Source organism: Ctenopharyngodon idella, chromosome 15 (genome assembly GCF_019924925.1).
Source record: "Ctenopharyngodon idella isolate HZGC_01 chromosome 15, HZGC01, whole genome shotgun sequence".
Classification (NCBI taxonomy): Eukaryota; Metazoa; Chordata; class Actinopteri; order Cypriniformes; family Xenocyprididae; genus Ctenopharyngodon; species Ctenopharyngodon idella.
This window is the reverse complement of record NC_067234.1, coordinates 29,762,095-29,780,577: the sequence shown is the minus strand read 5'-3', so window position 1 is coordinate 29,780,577 and position 18,483 is coordinate 29,762,095. Positions and strand designations below refer to the sequence as shown.

General features: G+C 37.6%; 1 protein-coding gene and 1 long non-coding RNA gene across 2 annotated transcripts; one reads left to right on the top strand and one right to left on the bottom strand.

Annotated features, from left to right (window-relative positions):
- Nucleotides 1-2,155: 2,155 nt before the first annotated feature.
- Nucleotides 2,156-10,034, bottom strand: tbx2b (T-box transcription factor 2b). The gene is made up of 7 exons (XM_051863594.1): nt 9,263-10,034; nt 8,225-8,492; nt 6,943-7,089; nt 5,849-5,925; nt 5,491-5,657; nt 4,193-4,800; nt 2,156-3,641 (listed from the first exon to the last, which is right to left on the bottom strand). The coding sequence occupies exons 1-7, from the start codon at nt 9,622-9,624 to the stop codon at nt 3,207-3,209; spliced, it is 2,064 nt and encodes a 687-aa protein (XP_051719554.1). The 5' UTR covers nt 9,625-10,034; the 3' UTR covers nt 2,156-3,206.
- Nucleotides 10,035-10,394: 360 nt separating this feature from the next.
- LOC127496037 (uncharacterized) lies at nt 10,395-18,146 on the top strand. The gene is made up of 2 exons (XR_007925231.1): nt 10,395-10,829; nt 17,480-18,146. It is a non-coding gene; the product is annotated as an uncharacterized LOC127496037 (long non-coding RNA).
- The last annotated feature ends 337 nt before the right edge of the window (nt 18,147-18,483 follow it).

Below are 18,483 nucleotides of genomic sequence, written 5' to 3'. Positions count from 1 at the left end.
ATTTCTGGGGTTCATAGAATTGAATGATATCAGCATTCAGTCATCTCAACCCCTCAGTGCCTTCATAGATTTTCAAGCTTCTCAGTGTTCAGTTTCAGCTTCTGCAGATCAGATAAAAACTCACCCAGACGACTGTGAGAAACCACTTGTTGTCAATGGTCCTTTTGTCTGATTTTTTCATTAATATAAAAGAAACAACTGATAATTGGCTTCTACGCTTAATGTCACTTTCGGCCTGTGTAGCTACTAAAGATTTGGTCCTTCTCAATTTCCGATTTGGTTGACTTAAAGCTAAATATGTAAACACTCGGCTGGTTTTTGTCGAGTACCAGGACCGTAATTGCTTGTCATCGCAGTCTATTGATTGGTCATTGACTGATTAGTTTGGACAAAGTGTTAGGTTGCGTTGTTCGGTCTGTTAATTGAATATAACAGCGTTTAACAATGGCCCCTTAATGAAAACGAGGGCTTGTGGTTATTGCACGAAAAAGAAAAGAAGAGAAACAAGGGGTTATCTCTAATTAGGAGCTGAAACTCTCGGGATCTGTCCCTTTGTACGCGGGTGTGGGGAAGCTGCATGGCCGGCAGGCAGGCGACAGGCGCCGGTTGCTGGACAAAGGGCTGTCTGCTGCCAAAGTGGCTGGGCGTCCAAACTCTCATCCTCCCTAACCTCCTATCCGCAGCACTTAACCCTTTCGCTATAACATGAGAGTATTTCCCCCCCAATATTTCTTCTCTGCTTTAGCTTATCTACTCATTACGGCTCAACAGCTAAACTATGTTCTGGGCGCGCTCAGACCATTAGTGGTCGGTGCCAAAAAGAGCACAACATTTCTGGGTCGTTGAAAGAGAATGAAGGAAAGGAGGTGGAGAAAGTGGAGCATAGTTCTGCTTCCGAGTCAAGCTTTGTCTATAAATACTCGTACATTGCAGTTCTATGACTATAAATAGGCTTAAATCAACACAATAGGTGGTATTGTACTCCACAGGAAACACTGGAAACGATAAAGGATTCCAATTTAGACCTCTGGTCTTTCTACCATTGTGTAGTCTATTTATTATTATTATTATTATTATTATTATTATTATTAGATTATAAGTCAGTCACGGTGTACATTTTCACCTGGCGCTAAATAGACGTAGCGAACATAAATCGCGTTCGCTCTTAAGGTAACCATAGCAACAGTACTTTTTGTAAGGGTCATCAGAGAGAATATTAACAAACGTTATAACACTGTCATTATTTAATTTCGTTATGGAATTATCACAAATATATCACTCACACACACACACACACACACACACACACACACACACACAAAAAAAACGTTTGTGTTTTGTCTACAAAGATAGCAAACTAAAAGTCAAAAAGACAGCTCGGGTTTCGATGACGTTCTAAAATTTCCAGATAGTTGTAATTCGCACACATTTATTATTACCTATTCTTCTTCTTCTTCTTCTTCTTATTACTATTATTACAGAGTAGATTATAGAGAATTGTGTTGTTGTTGCCATTTTCTGCTATTTCTATTAATATTTGTTATTTATTTTAGGCCTGTATGTGTTGTATTTGTGTTTTTACAATATAGTGGCCAACCCTTTTTCATATAAAATAATAATAAACAAATACCTAAACTAAAATTGTTTGCACATGCCTATAAAGGCCTAACAATACAACTACCGTTGTAGCCTTAAAATCACATTGATGTTGATGAGGGGTAAAATGATCCGGAACGTGAGTCTACGACAGAGGGCGCAGTAGCTTTTGTTATAGGCTGCTATGCGTTTTGGAAACTCACTTTAAAAACCATTATGAATTTATAAATATTTCTACGTATTATTTTCCACATATTTTTTCTTCTAAAACATTGTTTATTATTATTACACGTTATTACATGTTATTACATATTATTATCACAAATAATGAGGGTGTGGCTGAACTATAGACGCAATTTAAAACAAAATCTAACATTTGTTTTCTGCTTGTATGTTGCAGTTACACAAATTAATTTTTTCCCCAAAATAAATTGCATTATGTTTTTTATGTTGTCGTTATACCTCCCTACCTAATACATTTAGGCCTAGCCTACTATAATTTTGGTCTGTCATTAGTAAGAGTGCAGCTTATTATTAAGGTAACGTAGTGCCATAAATGTAAAATATTTAAACACGTTGATTTTTTTATTGAAATTGTGAAAGAATCCTACAACAACATCAACAACAACAACAGAAAAATCCGGACAGCCAGCACAACGGGACACTTTCATATATTTCTTTATATAAACTCATCTCAAGAAGAGGAATGTCGGTCTCTTCTGTTGGAGTACATTAACCTGAGGCTTCCCAAACCTTGTGAGTCCCGCAGCGTGATAAGTGTTTTTACAGCGACTGCTACAATGCATTGATGGCACACGCTTTCATTACGTGTCACAGGCAGATTAAACAGCAACTCATCACAGATAGGAACACCTTCTGTCTCCAAACAACAAACGCTATAGCTTTCATTTACAACAACCATAGTGGAAAATGAAAAGAAAAAAAATGCAATGAGTTAAACTCTAAATATTATGTACACGCAAATGCACAGCTTTGAATAAATTAATACCAATTTGCATATTCTTAGGTCCTTGTAGCTTATTTACAGAATTAGGTTTCTTTTATTATTAATTACATTAAATAGTTCAGGTATAACTGTCTGTCGGATTTAACTAACGGTCCAACTGTCATTTCAATCCCTTTTGAAATATCCATTTTAATTTCTTTCTTCTTTTTTTTTTCTTTTTTTTTTTTCTTTTTTTTTTTTTGGATGTAGCTTGGTTGTTTTCAGTCTACAGGTTTTATGTGAATCACCATTTAGATATTGCAACCAACCAGCAGTGATCCTACTGACGTTACGCAAATAAAAATGTATTTTATTTGTAAATTCCTTTTTTCAATAGATTGGTGTGGTCTTGTCAGCATGTTCTACACAGTCAATTAGGCTACACCGTAGATTGTCTTCGCAGCACTTCCTACATAGATCTGCACCACCAAGTCCAACGTTTTCTTTTGTTATTATTATTTTTTTTTCACTTGTTGACTGCTTTTTTTCCACTCCTGTCATCCATGCGCAAAAACAGTACTTGATGAAATTTCTCGCAGAGAACCACTTAATAAAATCCTCTGGCAATTCAAGTCATGCCCTGGATAGGTTTGTGGACGCTTGATCACTTGGGGGAATCCCTAGGTGAGGAAGTCTCCCGCTGACTCTCTAGGCCGCTCACTAGTCTCTGAATGTTCTGAAGTTCATTGATGGATTCCTTCATTGTTGTTTTAGGTGAGCCGTTTCTCTGACTCGCCCCCGACTTGTGATCAGGCACAGGACTCGCTTCCCTGCTACCGCATTTAGACGATTCAGATGAGGGGTTTAGACCGCTTGGCAATCCGGTGGTAAGCAGGTTTGTGCTTTGAGGGATCGACACTGGGAGCTGGTATGGGTTGAACCGCAGTCGAGGGCGAGCGGAGCTGCTCAAGAACGGGTTCCTGGAGAGTGAGGAGGCCGTGCTGCTGCTCGCGGGCAGGGCGGAGGCCGCTGCAGCTGCCGCGGCCATGTAGGTGTAGGGGTACGGGAAAAGTCCACCGAAGGTTGGCATCGGAATGCCCTGTAATAAGAGACATTGGTTAGCGACTTGTAGCACACCGAACATGCAGTAGTTTGAAAGGTGAGGATCTGCTACATGGCACATTTTTCAGAGAGCCAGTATTTGCACAGATTAAGTGCCACCTGTTCGCAGTCCATCAGATTTCAATGGCAGGCGAATGTATTGACTTTTAAGGGGATTTTAGAAATATATATACATAATTGTGATAGCCTATACAACGGAATCAATCTTATTTTTAAATGAATAATTAGCTTTTTGCAATGACATTTTGAAATATTTTAAAATCTGCATCTGCCTTCTCTATTCAATGGCAAAAGTTGAGTAATAATTTATATATACCCAATGTATTTTCTATGTTGGTAACTGTACGCCAAAAATGTTCGACCGCCATTATTACGATTGACAAACACATGCAAGCAAGGCTATAAAGTCAAAAAGCATCACACCAAAAACTATCGCTAGATGTAGCCTGTTTTCATGCACGTGCTTCCATATCCAGACAGCTCGTATCATGACATAGTTTTAAATTTTAATGGCGAGAGTTTCCTTACCTGAGAGGCAAGCATGTGTTGAGAAAGATGAAAGGGAAAGGGACTCGTGGTGCTCCCTGTACCCTGGGCCGACAGACTTCCATTCTCCAGACCTCCAGCTCCTGATACTGAAGCCAATAGATGTCCCATACCCATGGCTGAAAACGCCCCAGGTGCCATTGCAAATTGTCCAGGGTGGAATAATAGAGGTTGTCCGGTGTTTAGTGGGTTAAAGAACTGTTGACTGTGTAGACCGGAGAGCGCCAAACTCTGAAGGTGCCCTGCCCCAAAATGTGACGGACTCTCTGTCTGTACCATCAGAGGAGAGAAGCTGTCTTTACTGCTGCTAAGACCACCGTTTTCCGTGTCCTTCTTTGACAAGTCTGTGTCTTTCCTCGGCCTGCTCTCTAGTTTGTCTTTCTCCAAGTTTCTTATGCTAAATATAGAATCGCTTGATTTTCGGGAGTCCGGATAATCGTCTTTCTTCTCCACAGCAGGCCTCTCCCGCCCCCGGTCCTCACATCTTGACCTGAATGGAGATGGAGGCTCTGGTCCAGGACTGCTGGAGCCTCCACACCGCTCATCTTGATGGTCCAATTCGTGCTCACTGTCAGTGCATGTTTTGTCGTCTGTGATGGAAAACATTATTTTTTTAATCCACATATACGATATAAGACTAAATTAAATACAGTACCTATAGATATGATTTTTGAAAATAGCATTTTACAGTCACCCAATTCCAGGCGTAATTTTCTTAAACACAATAGGCTAACCAACTACATATGTTTTTTTTGTTTTTTTTTTTGTCTTTTTGTTTTTTGTTTTTTCTTATTTTCTACACGTTCTACAATTACGACTTTTTCATTGTTGAATTAATAGGCTTAACTTTTGCACAATAGGAAACCAATATAAAAATAATGAGATGAAATAGAAATAATTATCCATTTAAAAATATATATTATATATATATATATATATATATATATATATATATATATATATATATATATATATATATACGTTTTAAGTATTCTCAACACAGACTTAATGTGAATCTAACGAAATTTAGCCTAGTTCAGGGCTGTAACCTAGCTAGGTTAGGCCCTATGTGTTGATCCACACTGTTTCATCTTATTACGTGTTTGGGAAATTGACTTTATCAGCACATTTGTTCCATGAGAAATGCTTTATTAAAATGACTTTGTCAATTATTAAAAGAATCTTGAAAAACGCTGAAGGCATAATACAGCGTCTTGTAAATGATACGACACTTAGGCTCGTTTCCTCTCAATATAATTTATTAATAGTTTTAGACTTACCTCTGCTGCCCCGGTTTAATCTAAGTGGGCTGGAAACCGGTCCAGGTGAATGACCAGCATCTCTGCCGGTTGTAGGTTCGCTTGAGGAAGCATCAGAGTCCGCGCCATCACGGTCCACTTTACATTGGTCTTCATACATGCGTAATGATGGAAGGGTCAGTTGTTTCCTTTAACATACATAAAATAAAAGAATAGTAATAAATCAAGGAAATATGAAATGAGTTAACCCACACTGCACACTGTGTACAGTAAAAGAATAAGAAAAAAACTTGAAATAGAAACATTTTGCTAGGCTTTGAGTTCGGCCATTTTGCATTGCGTAACAATGGATGTGAACTATAAAGGTTTCAAAGCCTACCTTTTTTCCCTCCTTCCATTCCCTGTGTCTCTGAAGCCTTTGGCAAATGGGTTATTATCAATCTTCAGTTGTGTTATCTGAATACAAAGAAAAAATAAATCCATATTATATTATTCATCATTTGTTTGTATGATTAACAGCCGTTTATTAGTATGACTATAGTATCATGAATCGCAGTAGTGTTGTTGTTGTTGTCAGCGTTATAGTCATAATCCACAAGTAAACTTGTTCACAAAGAATTGAAATGCATAAAAAGAAACGATTTTAAATGTGGTGTGATCATTTATTATCCCAACACTGTTAAACACGCTACGCAGACTACTTTAGAGAGATAATTTAATTATTAAAAATGTTTAATGAAAAAGATCTAATCACGACCCCCCTGAGAAAATTCCACGAATAAACATTTTCCATTTGTCAAATTGTTATTCTCTACAGCACAACAGAGAGAACAAGAGAGGCGAACTAGATGAGTGACGCCGACCTGCTATCAATAATTAATAGTGTGGTTTGAACCATTGCCAGTTTTTACAAGTTCCATGAAAATACAGAGCGATGTAACAGAACGATTTTCGTTGTGCCCAAGTGATTTGGACGCTGTAGGCTATAAATTCAAGAGAAACCAGGGCCTTAAAGTTCATAGATTGCTAAGCTAGATGGCTTCTACTTTTTGCGTTTAGAAACTGACACGCTTTGATTGCTCTGCCTCAGCGAGTGTAGCTCCCGGACAAACCGGCGAGCTTAAGTGCCTGCTAATCGATTGTGACTCTATGTCATAAATTTTACGATACCGACAAGCTCACCAGGCCCCTCGGACACAGACGACAATTAACATGAGCAGTAGCTGAAAGTAGCACTGGACACATGAGGAATTTGTAATGTTTTAAAGATATAATTTTGCATCCACATATATATAAAAAAAGTAAACTACTACTGCTACTCCTCTTGATAAGGTCAACGTAAGATGTAAACAGTAAATGCGTCGTAGAAAGCATGCAAAGTTTATGCAAAAAAAAAAAGAAAAAAAAGTAAAGTTGTATTAGTGCACATCTATAAGAACGGATACTTTAATTAATAAAAATATAGGTACATACCTTGTCGTTTTGATAAGCTGTGACAGCAATAAAATCAGTCTCAGGGAAAACATATGTCCTGAAAGTGCTGTACGGGAGCTTCAGAATATCGTTGGCTCTCACAATATGGAACCTGGGCTGGTATTTATGCATTGAATTCAGGATGGTCTAATAAGAAGGAGAGGAATGGAAAGCATTAGGCTAGTGCTTGTCACAATAATTATTATTAAAATCGTTTTAGACAATAAATACCACATAATATATTTAGTAAGAGTAGAAATATTGTTCTTGGGTCAAATCACATAACAACAGGCCTGTGCCAGTGGCAGGTAGACAGAAACCAGTCACGCGGACATGCAACATGAGTTCTTTGTGGCGCTATCATTATAACACAAAATAAATCTGAAATAATTAAATACAAAATTGTACAGTTTAATGAAGCAATTTGTTTACAACAACAAAATGTGATGCTACACAGGTAATATGTAGACTATATATTTTCTATTTGACCATATAAATATCAAATGGTTGTGCCATGCATGTAAATGTTCCATTTGTTTCCAGTCGATTTGTTTGAAAGTCGCGTAAGGGAGCAGGGCACACACTGTATTTGACTGCTTACTTATAGAGTATTGTTCAGCATCGTTGCATCTGTCTCAACATTGTTCACTGAAACTAACACATTAGAGACAGCACAGGTCGCTCTACCTATATACAATTTGTTGCTGCGCTCACTAAAAACAGCCCAAATTACACTTTCACCGTTTCTGTTAGTAAACTCGTTTACTGTAGCGTGATTCAGGGTCTCTCCCATTCCTTTGACCTCATTTTTTTTGTCACTTCCACCCCCTCATAAAAGTTATAGCGCTCTGCGCCTATCATAAACAATAGAAGTAACAGTGGCCAAGAAAAAAACTCAGGATGAAGTATTTACATTACATAACCGAGCTGACAATGTCATCATTATTCATAACGAATAAAATGATGACTTAAAAACCTATATCTGGTTTGTAAACGTGCCGAAACAAAGGGGGAAAATTAATGTCACGACAGCAAAGAATTGTACATGGGCCGAAAAAATTAAGTAGCCTAAGTTAAATTATATATTTTAGAGCATTCATAATTCTCATCACTCAGGAATAAACAGCAATATTGTAAGCATGGACAATCATTGCGATCGTAAACATAACAGCCCACAGATGGCAGTAAATTTATATTTATATATTACACAGAAACACACAATTATAACAGGCCTACACGAAACACACAAAAAACTGGTTATTGAAGAAAATAGGTTACTTACAAATCCATGTTTGTCCGAAATGTTGTTGGTTAACTTTAGTTTATGAAAAGCAACAGGCTTAGCCATCCATTGTTCCCCAGTAGCTGGGCTATCCGGATGTATATACATTCGCTTTGGCATCTCCGGGTCGGCCTTCCCCGCTACCATCCAGCGAGAGTTGTGGAACTTGTAACGGCAGTCGTCGGCAGCCACAATATCCATTAATAGAATATACTTGGCTTTTTTATCGAGTCCATTAATGCGGACTTTAAAAGGTGGAAACATTCTCCTGTAGAAAAAGGAAATGTGTCCATAAATCAAAGTATTTTTACTTATTTTATTTTTTATGCAAATACAAGCTTAACGTTTTAACAACAAAACCAAATAATAATTCACCGTTTCCAGTGATGTAACAGATTTATTAAATGAAACAACGGCATTGAATAGCCTACACATATATTAACATGTCACTCGGCTGCACATAATTTAGCTCGCCGCAAGGATTAAATCTTCCATGAAAGTGGCTGGCTATTTACATAGAATAGTGTCACATCAGAACATAGGCAGTCCACGAAATATATTAAAGCACGATTTAACTGTGCCACACCGTGCCTTGAAAGTCAATATTTGCTGATATTGATATAAGCTGCATAAAGCCTCAGCTATTTTTCTTTTGCTTTGCCACAGAATACGCATCGCTTGTACTTTCCCTATTTCGTTTTCATAAGTCAAATGAGTAGATGAATCGTTCAGGTAAGCTACACATGTTCTGACAGTAAGACATTCATTTTTACAGTCTCTTTGACATAATAATTAGGTCAGCCAGTTCAGGGCGCAAGACATTAAATGACTTACGAGAGCGATGTGCAAAAGACAGAGATTTAGTAGTGAATTTGCTGGGCCTGCTGAACTACACAGCCATATCGAACGAAACACTATTTTATGTTTTTAATCCGTGCAAAAGACGGCGGAATATATGTGAAACGTGGAGTGTATCAAAACATTCGCTCGTATAAACACTGGAACAAAAGACTAAAAATAGAGCGACTGTGAACTCACCTGCCAGATTTCGTAATAACCATTTCTGTTCCTAATTTGTGGAACTGGTCCCATAGATCCTTCGCTTCCAGTGTGACTTTTGGATCGTCTTCAACCTCTTCCTCTGGCTCCAGGCTCTTGAGACTGCGAAGATGAGCTGCCTGATGATGGTGACTCAGAGCTGGATGGAGCCCAGCCTCCGCGGCTCCGGCAAGGGTATGGTCCGGGATCGGTTTTGTGAGAGCCCCGGGAGGCAAGGTCAGCGCCGGGAAGAAGGAGGGTTGCGCGGCCGCGAGAAAAGCTGACATAGGAAAGTCGGTCGGCCGGTGAGCGTGGAAAGGGTGGTAAGCCATCGCAGTCCCTGTAAAAACTGGATCTCTCATCGGTGCATCCAACAATCGTAGGGGAAAATATATTCAGTGGTGTTCTCTGACAAAAAGGAGCGCGTATCCAGACGATAGATTGTCTCACTACGAGAATGAAAAGCGCAGCAAGGCAATTTTGGCAAAATGTGAATCGCGAAAAGGCGAGCAAAGACAGCGGTAAGGATCTTCCACTTTAACTCCCGTAGCTGCTAGTTTCCACGAAGTCCCCGTAATAATATCAGTCTAAGTGAGCGCAACGACGCTTTGAAGGCAGATTTGGGGATTCCTGTTCTCCAACAGTTGCTCTCATAATAAGAAGATTAGCTACTCTTTCGATGCGGATGTCCATTCAAGCGCAGTCATTCTACGCAGACACGGAGTTGAAATGGTTAGATCTTGCTCTGTCCACTGTACAACTGTAACTATCTCACATGTCCTTCCTGCTCTGATCCCAGCACTAATGAACCAAGCCCCCTTGATTGCTGATTTTACGCTTTCTGGACCAATTGTGGGCCTCCATAGGCGTGGTTTTGACAGCTCCGGCCAGGCTCAAGGAGAGGGGGTGGACAAGAAGGTGTCGGAAGCATTAGCAGTAAGAAAACATGTCAACAGAATAAAATATTAACCAATGACAGAAAAGATCGGGAAATCCCACCCCCGTCTCCAAGCCAAGCGCCGGGTCAGCCCTCAGTGCTTAGCCGGTGGTGACTGCACCTCGGTCGGCTTACGCTTTATAATTACGATGCCTTCTTGTTCGAGGAACCAAACTCACTCTCCGATACACTGAAAACTAGGAATTAAGATTACTGACGTGTAAATGAAAAAAGTGCAAATTGTTATGATTGATCAGCGCAAGAATATTATAGCATATGTTTTCCATTTTAAAACATTATAAATTGCAATAGTCGCAATAGTCAATAAAAACATTAGGAACACAGCAAATAGCGTGTATCTTTTCGCTGTATATGTCAAAGTGACGCGTACGAGTATTCATAATATAGCACTGCACACTCATAGCTTGTGCGTTACTGTGTGAATAACTATTTCCGTACTTCGTGCGTGTGTCGCCTTGTACTGACTTCATGTGAGGAACAGCAGCCAATAACCGGACATTGGTGCTTTAAATTCTGCCCCGGGTCATTCAAAGCTCACAGCCACGCGCTATACTGAAGAAAGAGGAAGAGGGTTGATGGACTCTAAAGACCAATGTAAAGATAATTTTGGTGAGTGCTGCATTACTCTTGACTGTGAACTCTTAACTATCATCTGCTGTTGTTAACTTTTAATTTCCTCTATATGTGTATTATTATACATAGACAAATGTTTAGGGAATGTAAATATTTCACAAAGTTTACTGTGCGCAGATTATCCCTCCTCTGAATGTATAGATGAGCGGGAAAAAAAACAAAAAAAACATGTATGTTCCCCTGTATTCTGGAAAAATAATAGCTACATCTCAGTGCATTTAACTGCCAGACTCCTATAAATGTTCTACTTTCGACCTGTAGTTTCAGCAGTAGGTCGAGTCATGAGTGTAGTCTATACCTTTAAGAAATCCACTCGTGGACTCTAGATTTACTTGGATTGGGTTTGTTAGATAGCCGCTTGGCGCCAGTCGGCTGACGTACCGCAGTAAGAACCGTCTCTTGTCAGTTCATATTTACTCCAAAATCCTCTAACAGTGCCTTCCAATCCCTTTAGCATTTACGCCAAACTTTTGGCTTGCGCTTGGTTTCTTTTTCTCCAAATGACTAGTGATCATTATAAGTTAGCATGTCATCGTATACTTTTCCATCAGATGTCGCGTTCACATAGTTACAATATTTCCAAAACGCATCAATGTCCAATCTATGTTTTTGTGCGGACGGATTCAACCGGTTGCGGAATGTTGTCACCTTTACACTTCGATACAAATCAGCAGAACACGATGACAGGCTGTATGTTTAACCCTTACTGCACCAGAGAGGACCTGATAGTCATTAAATATTGCTTATATTATACTGAAATTTAAAAAAAAAATCAGTTTGTGTTTGTCAACAGCGGGACATAAACTTGGTGAGTTTGCAGCTGTTAAAATGGCGACGACGACGTTTATAGGCTATAGGCTTTTTTTTTTTTTTTTTTTTTTTTTTTTTGTATTTAGTACTACGATTTTTACTGAATTTGACAAAGTGGTTTAGAGGGCATATGTTTCTATTAAAGAGCATATTGCGGATTGCCATATTGATCGTCATGACATTAAAACAGCTAAACAAATATTTGTAAAATAATTTTTATAATGCGTTTTCGAACTGGGTTTTAAATGTTAATTAAGGATAACAAGAATATTTAGCAATTTCATTATTGTCTATTGAGAAGTTAAATTATACATTCACACCATAACATTGCATAAGAATAGCTAAATCTGCACAGTAAACAGAGAAAACCGATACAAAGTAGGCAGACACTTGTTGCCGAAGCCACGAGTGAACAGACAAAGCTATCGCGGGATTTATTAAAACTGACACTAAATTATGGGATATGCACTCTCCTACCATAAAGGTATGCTAATTATTCAAATAGGACACAATTTTCTTTTAAAAGTCGTGAAAATAATAATATTGCCTAAATAGCCTAAATATAATAGCCTATAGAATGAAAATAAATAAATTAGCTTATAATACGAACGAAACATGACGATAGGACAACACAGATTGTTGTATATGAATTAAAATATGCTGTATATGAATTTAAAAAAAATTCTTTCTGCTTTTATAAAGAAGGATGTTTAAACAGCCAAACGAAATGAAAATAAGTAGTTTTTCTCCTGATATAGGCTAAAATCATTATTTAAGCTAAAATTAAGAGTCATACATAAAATAAGCTAATATCTCTCATGTGCTGGGTTTCATTGTCATTTACAGTATTTAGGTGTGTACTAATATTGTTTTAAAATAAAATGTAATTAATACAAACGTCTATTTGACAAGTAAAAAAAAAAAAAAAAAAAGAAGCTTGTAATATATTTAACATTAAATCATTCTGGGAAGAAACTGGCAATATGATCAATATAGGCTACTTCCTGGTTTAGTGATTAAACTTTTTTCCTGGCACTGAAAATACCGTTTCCACTGTTTCAATATGCCTATTGGTGTAAATATTAAAGATTTTTTATCAACAATATATATCTTTTTTTGTATGTGAAGTGTTTTACCTGCAGCAAGTTGTTGAAATAGGACTAATCAATAGTCATTGTTTGATCTCTGGGCTTCGACAGAGAGTGATTTGGATTGAGAAGTGATTAACCACACATGGAAATGGTAATGGTTTTCTATGTATATACTTAAGGAAGTAATTACATCAACAAAGTCTCTGCAATTACGGCAGATTTATTTTTCCCGCTGTACACATCTAAACCGACAAGAATGTAATCATGCGCTGAGCTCTTATCACACATAATTTAAAACGCGTTCATGCTGAAAAACTTTTCACGGCACTGCCACTGTTTACTTCCAAAACAACGAGGCGTCGAAAAACAATGATCGTCGTAATGATGAAAAACAAGGTTAAAGGTTTGTCAGGAGATGTAGAGCGGTGTCTGTGTGCATACGCTTCGACCAGAGAACATTTTCATTAGTTAAAAATAGCCTGGTGCCAAACTTTTATGCATGATCTGCTTCTGTCAGCTTTTGTGTCCTTGAGACGGTGTCCGCTGTTAAGACAATGTGTCTAATTGTGTTTCCAGGGTTCTGAGGAAATGAATATGTTCCTGCAAAAAGATAACGCAAACCTTTGCAATACCTTCACATATATGAAACCAGATGATCCTCTAGGGCTGATCATTAAATGACCGTTGCTCTTTTTTTCTGCTTTTACATTGTTGCTCCTTCTTTTCATCTTTTCATCATCTCTCTGCATCATCTCTCCTGCTATATTTAGCCAGTAGACTGAGGCCTTGGCGCCAGACCGTTTAAGACCTGTCAAAGTCCCTCATATTTCCCCTTGTCACATGTATACCCAGCGCCTCCACCAGCTCGCAGCCCCCTCTCTCCTCCTCCCTTCCGTTCTTACTACCCATCCACACACACCCTGTATAAATTTTCCCAAGTCTCCTCTTTTTCATTAGGACAGTGTATTTGATATGCTCGTGCTTATTTTGCCAAATCGTACAATTTGCTCATCGCATAGCCCATTTTGTATCACCCAACCGAGTCAGCAGAACCTCCTCTGGACATCGACATACTGTAGGCTACCTGATAGATGCGAAACAACAATTTTATAGACAGCTCTGGTGCTCTGCTTCTTCTCTTCCACTCTCCTCCTGCCTAAAAGTAAATAGGCAAAAGTATCCTCCACAAAAGCACATTCATTGAAACTATAAAACACGTATGTTGCTTTCACTATATTAGAAAGGACGAGGTGATGCTATTGCTAAACCTTAACCCTAATCCTCACATAAACCTGTTGATATCAGGAGATTTAAATCAAAACATTAACTCTATGAATGAGAATCACAGATGTTCTTAAGTGGGTTTTCGATGTTTTACTATAGCCTATTTGTGAGAATGTTTTTCAAAAATTTGGCTAGAGATAGCTTATTATAGAGGATAACTTTTTAAAACAGTCGAATTCTCGAGTATAGCTCTATTACTAAAACATATGGCTAAATGTTTATGTAATGTATGCTAGCCTGTATGTTATAGTACTTTTACAAAACAGATTGCATACGTTTGAAAGCGAGTCTAGGCGTAGAAATATAGAAATATAATAGTTATGATAAAGACATTCGTTACTGTAAGGATGCTGACAGGTTCGGATAAACCTGGTTTCAGGCATTCAGGGAAAAAGCAATATTCGAAGTCATGAATATGCATCGGCCTCAGTGATCAACAACCAGCAATCGCTGCAAAACATTCAAGATATAAATTTTGGGTTTAATACTCTTGGTGGAAATAGTAGGCTAAATCATTCATATAATGTTTTGGTAAATGTTCAGTAGTATCAGGGAATCATTTAATATTTTCCCCATAATGTTTTATTCCGAACACACTCAAAATGTCTAAATCTGCTTTTAAATGACGCTTAAATCGATTTGGCCGTATCACACTACTGATTATTTGAAGTTACACCTTTTTCAGGTAACAGGTGGGGGCGCTCTAATGACCTCAGGGAATCAGTGTACCTGGTTCTGCAGCCCGTACTGTGCCGTAGTGTCATCATCCGGGACTAAAACAAGCCTTAAAATGGAAACCATGGTCTTTCTCTTAATTTAAGGGAAAAAAAAAAAAAAAAAAAAAAATCAATCATGAGTTTAACATACTGAACGCCAGGCTCTGATATTTTATAGTAAATCATGTTTAGTAGCCTATTACAGATTTTTAACCTAACTGTTGCAAACATTACACCCAGTGACCCTGAAAATAATAACTCGGTATTATGCTTCCGCTGTAAAAGCAATAACCTGTTGATACAGCCATAGATTGAACCTACTCATCTAAAATATATATTTATTACATTAGTCATGAAGCTCATGTGAACAGCAGTGTTACACCTCTAAATGTCACACTGTAATAGTAAAATCAGTGAGACACACACACACACACACACACACACACACACACACACACACAGACTCTCTTTCTCTCTCTCTTTCTCGGTCCCCTGAGCTTTTGTCTTGTGTGATGCTGAACCCATCATTTCCCCTTCAGCGATTAAGCCTCGTGTTCCGTCTATATGCAACAAGTGTTTTGCCCTTTTGTAAATTTTTAGTTATTTGTGGTTGATAAATTTGCATTACCTCCTAAACTGATGTAGTGATACACTAACCAGGGTTATTACTTAACCCTTTTCATCATTATGTTAAAACATCTTTGTTTCCATTCTACGTGTAACAACAAATTCTGTCTTTTTACTCGATTATATTCGTTTTTAGAGTTTCAACTAAGTTTTCGTCATCAGCAATACATTTTAGAACGGTCGAAAAAAAAAGTAAAATGCTGATTTAAACAATTTTAGTGTATTAAGTTTTTACATTGAACAGTAGCCTACACAGTTCCATATAAACTGTTTTAATAATCGGCTATATGTTTTTAATTATTATTAAAACACGGAGAAAAAAAAAATAGACGCATCATTCGTTAAATGGCCATCTTATTTTCCATTCTTCCTTCCTGTGGCACGTGCAATTATCCTGTTATTTTAAAACAGCAGTGAGAATGCTACAGATTTATTTTCTTTATTGATCTTATATCCAAGGAATTATCTTTGTTCTTTAATCGGTTCAGCTAACCTTTACTTATTGGTGATTATATTAAGTCACTATAAGCAAAAAACTTTTTTAACTCTCAAATGAACACTTGTAAATTACTGGTCTTATGCTTTTTAAGTAGCCTAATTTTATTACCTCCAGAAATGTTTCGAGTAGGCTAGTGTGATAAAATATACATACTTTGCATGCACTCAATGTTTTTCCGACTTTATATTTAATGTTGTTAAATATACTTTACACTTTAACCAAATCACGTTTTTCCACAGATTGCACATGAAAGTTTCGAATAGTAAATTGAACCTGTCATTGTATAAGGATAAATGGTAAATAGGGGGGGCGGGGGGCTTTCACAATCAATCCGGCGCTATTCAGGGAGAATGACTTCAAGATAAAGGAAGATTCTTACTGTAACCTTTAGTAATAAGTCTGTAAACAGCATACAGACGCCCATCGTTTCGATCAGGGCACTGATGAGATGCGCGTCCAGGTGTGGGGATCCTGAAGATAAGTTGATCTAATCGAGGCCATTCAGTAGCTAATTGAAAAATAGTGTGCGTGTCACACGTTAATGTCAACACTGACCCTTTTAAACCCCACAGGAGCTGTCAGTTATTATTCAGTTTACTGTCTTTCAAACAGTTGTTGAGATGAGTGCTTTAGCCGACACGTCTCGTCTGATTGACAAACAACATATTACAACAGAAGCGATTTCAAAATGGCGGTTGGGTTTACTGGAAGGCAGTCAACTTTCAATCAATATGTTTTATTTATTTATTTTGTATATCAATGTCTAAGTCGTAAATAGGCCTATATAGCATACAGAAAATTATAAATTATATGGAGAACACTTTAGCTCCCACGTTAGTATCATAAACCGTGCAAATAGATTCGACGAAATTCCGCCTTTTTCATTTTAAAAAGCGATATAAGTAGCCTTTGCGAATTTATTAATGAATATTCTATCAAGAATGTCTATAAATGGCAATGAGTGGCTTTGTGTAATCTAAAACATTTTAATATATGCTGGAATAGGATAGGCCTATATCTTTCAAAAAGTAACAGAGTTGACAGTTGGTTTTAGAACTGAATTTGATATTACAAGCCTTGTGTTTAAGGTCTTGAAACTACAAGGTGTTTAAGTTCAATTAATTTCGATATTTCAATACTGTACAAAATCGTAGTAACAGGGTTGACTATTTAAGATTTTCCCCTAGTGTTAAAACTAACAAAATATAAAAAAGAGGAGACATTTACCAGAATGATGTATATTAATCATGTTTTTGAATTAGAACATTAACAAGATTGATGTCTTTTTAATTCAACCAGTCCACTGAAATCTAAAAGCATACACAATGAGATATAAAATAATCAAAATAGCTAGTACAAAATATTAGCTTTTATCTCCACATATTTTTTTCAATTAAAATGTGTTTTTCTTCAAGTTGGAAAAACAGGACTGGGGTAGGCCAAATGATATCTTCATGAAGACAGAAGATGAAAAACAAGTTTGATGTGTTAAGAAAAATGCCTACAAGAAAACAGTGAAAATATATTCTAAGGTGGTTGAGATACTTCATAGTTTTCTCTACTTTTATCCACTTAAAAGACATCTTATGTTTTCTGCAGGAGCAATCACGTTAGTTCAGATAGTAGTCAAGAGATGAACGACCTCCGAAGGGGGGAAAGACCAGCAGCCGTGCCAAAAAACAGCCTGTTACTGAATGGAGACCGTTCCCATTGGGATACATGGAGTGTGGAGGAGTGTTTTGGAACAAACAGCCACAAAATCTTACTTGGATTGCCAACAAGCCATGACAGATTGACTCTGGTAGATTGTGTATCAGTGCCACAGCGACTAAACGGCAGACTGTTTATAGATTAATGCTTCTTCAACTAAATGTACAAATTTGCACAGCAGCCTTCTGACCCCGCAGAGAGGAGGAAACCTCTGACACTCCTCACTGAAATGCCTGCTATCTTCTGTTGGTATTTATAGGCTGTCGCTCCAGTGATAAGGTGGCACTGGCGGTCTGGAGTGAGACAGAGAGAAACGAGGACTGACCTTCTCAGACGGAGAGTGTGAGCTCTGCCACTGTCCTCCACACCATCTAGATGACTGCTTCACCTTGCCTTTGAGACACTGTGCTTAAGGGTGATTGTGTGTGTGTAAGGTGAGAGTGTTGAAAAGACACCTGAACTAGTAATAGGAGAAAAAATTACCTCTTGCTTCTTTGCATGCAGTATATCTCTGCTTGTCTGACTCTGCACAATAAAGATCACTGTGATGACACAACAATGACTTTGTTAGTGGTTTTGTCTGTCCACTGGGCATCAGGTTAAGTTGCATAATAAAAGAACTGTGTTTTTATAAGCAATGATTATATATTGTTATCTGATAGCAATGTAAAGTACAAGTATATCAATATTTTAAGAGCACATTTATAACATTGATAAATTCCTGATTAATTTTTATAACACATCTGGTGCTGGAAAATGCAGCTGCTTTATATAATTATAAACCTTTCATTATAATATCATGAAACAAAGCTTACACACATGCAATTAAAGCAGCGACGGAGGAAATCTCAGCCTGTGGACTTTACTGCAGAGAAAAGATTCATGATGATAAA

Excerpts from the sequence above, each read along its gene's own strand:
- tbx2b (XM_051863594.1), bottom strand. The coding sequence starts at position 9,624 with ATGAGAGATCCAGTTTTTACAGGGACTGCGATGGCTTACCACCCTTTC. Across the intron at positions 7,090-8,224 it reads TTTCGGACAAACATGGATTT|ACCATCCTGAATTCAATGCA; the intron begins GTAAGTAACCTA and ends CCTTCTTATTAG. Across the intron at positions 3,642-4,192 it reads AACACATGCTTGCCTCTCAG|GGCATTCCGATGCCAACCTT; the intron begins GTAAGGAAACTC and ends CTCTTATTACAG.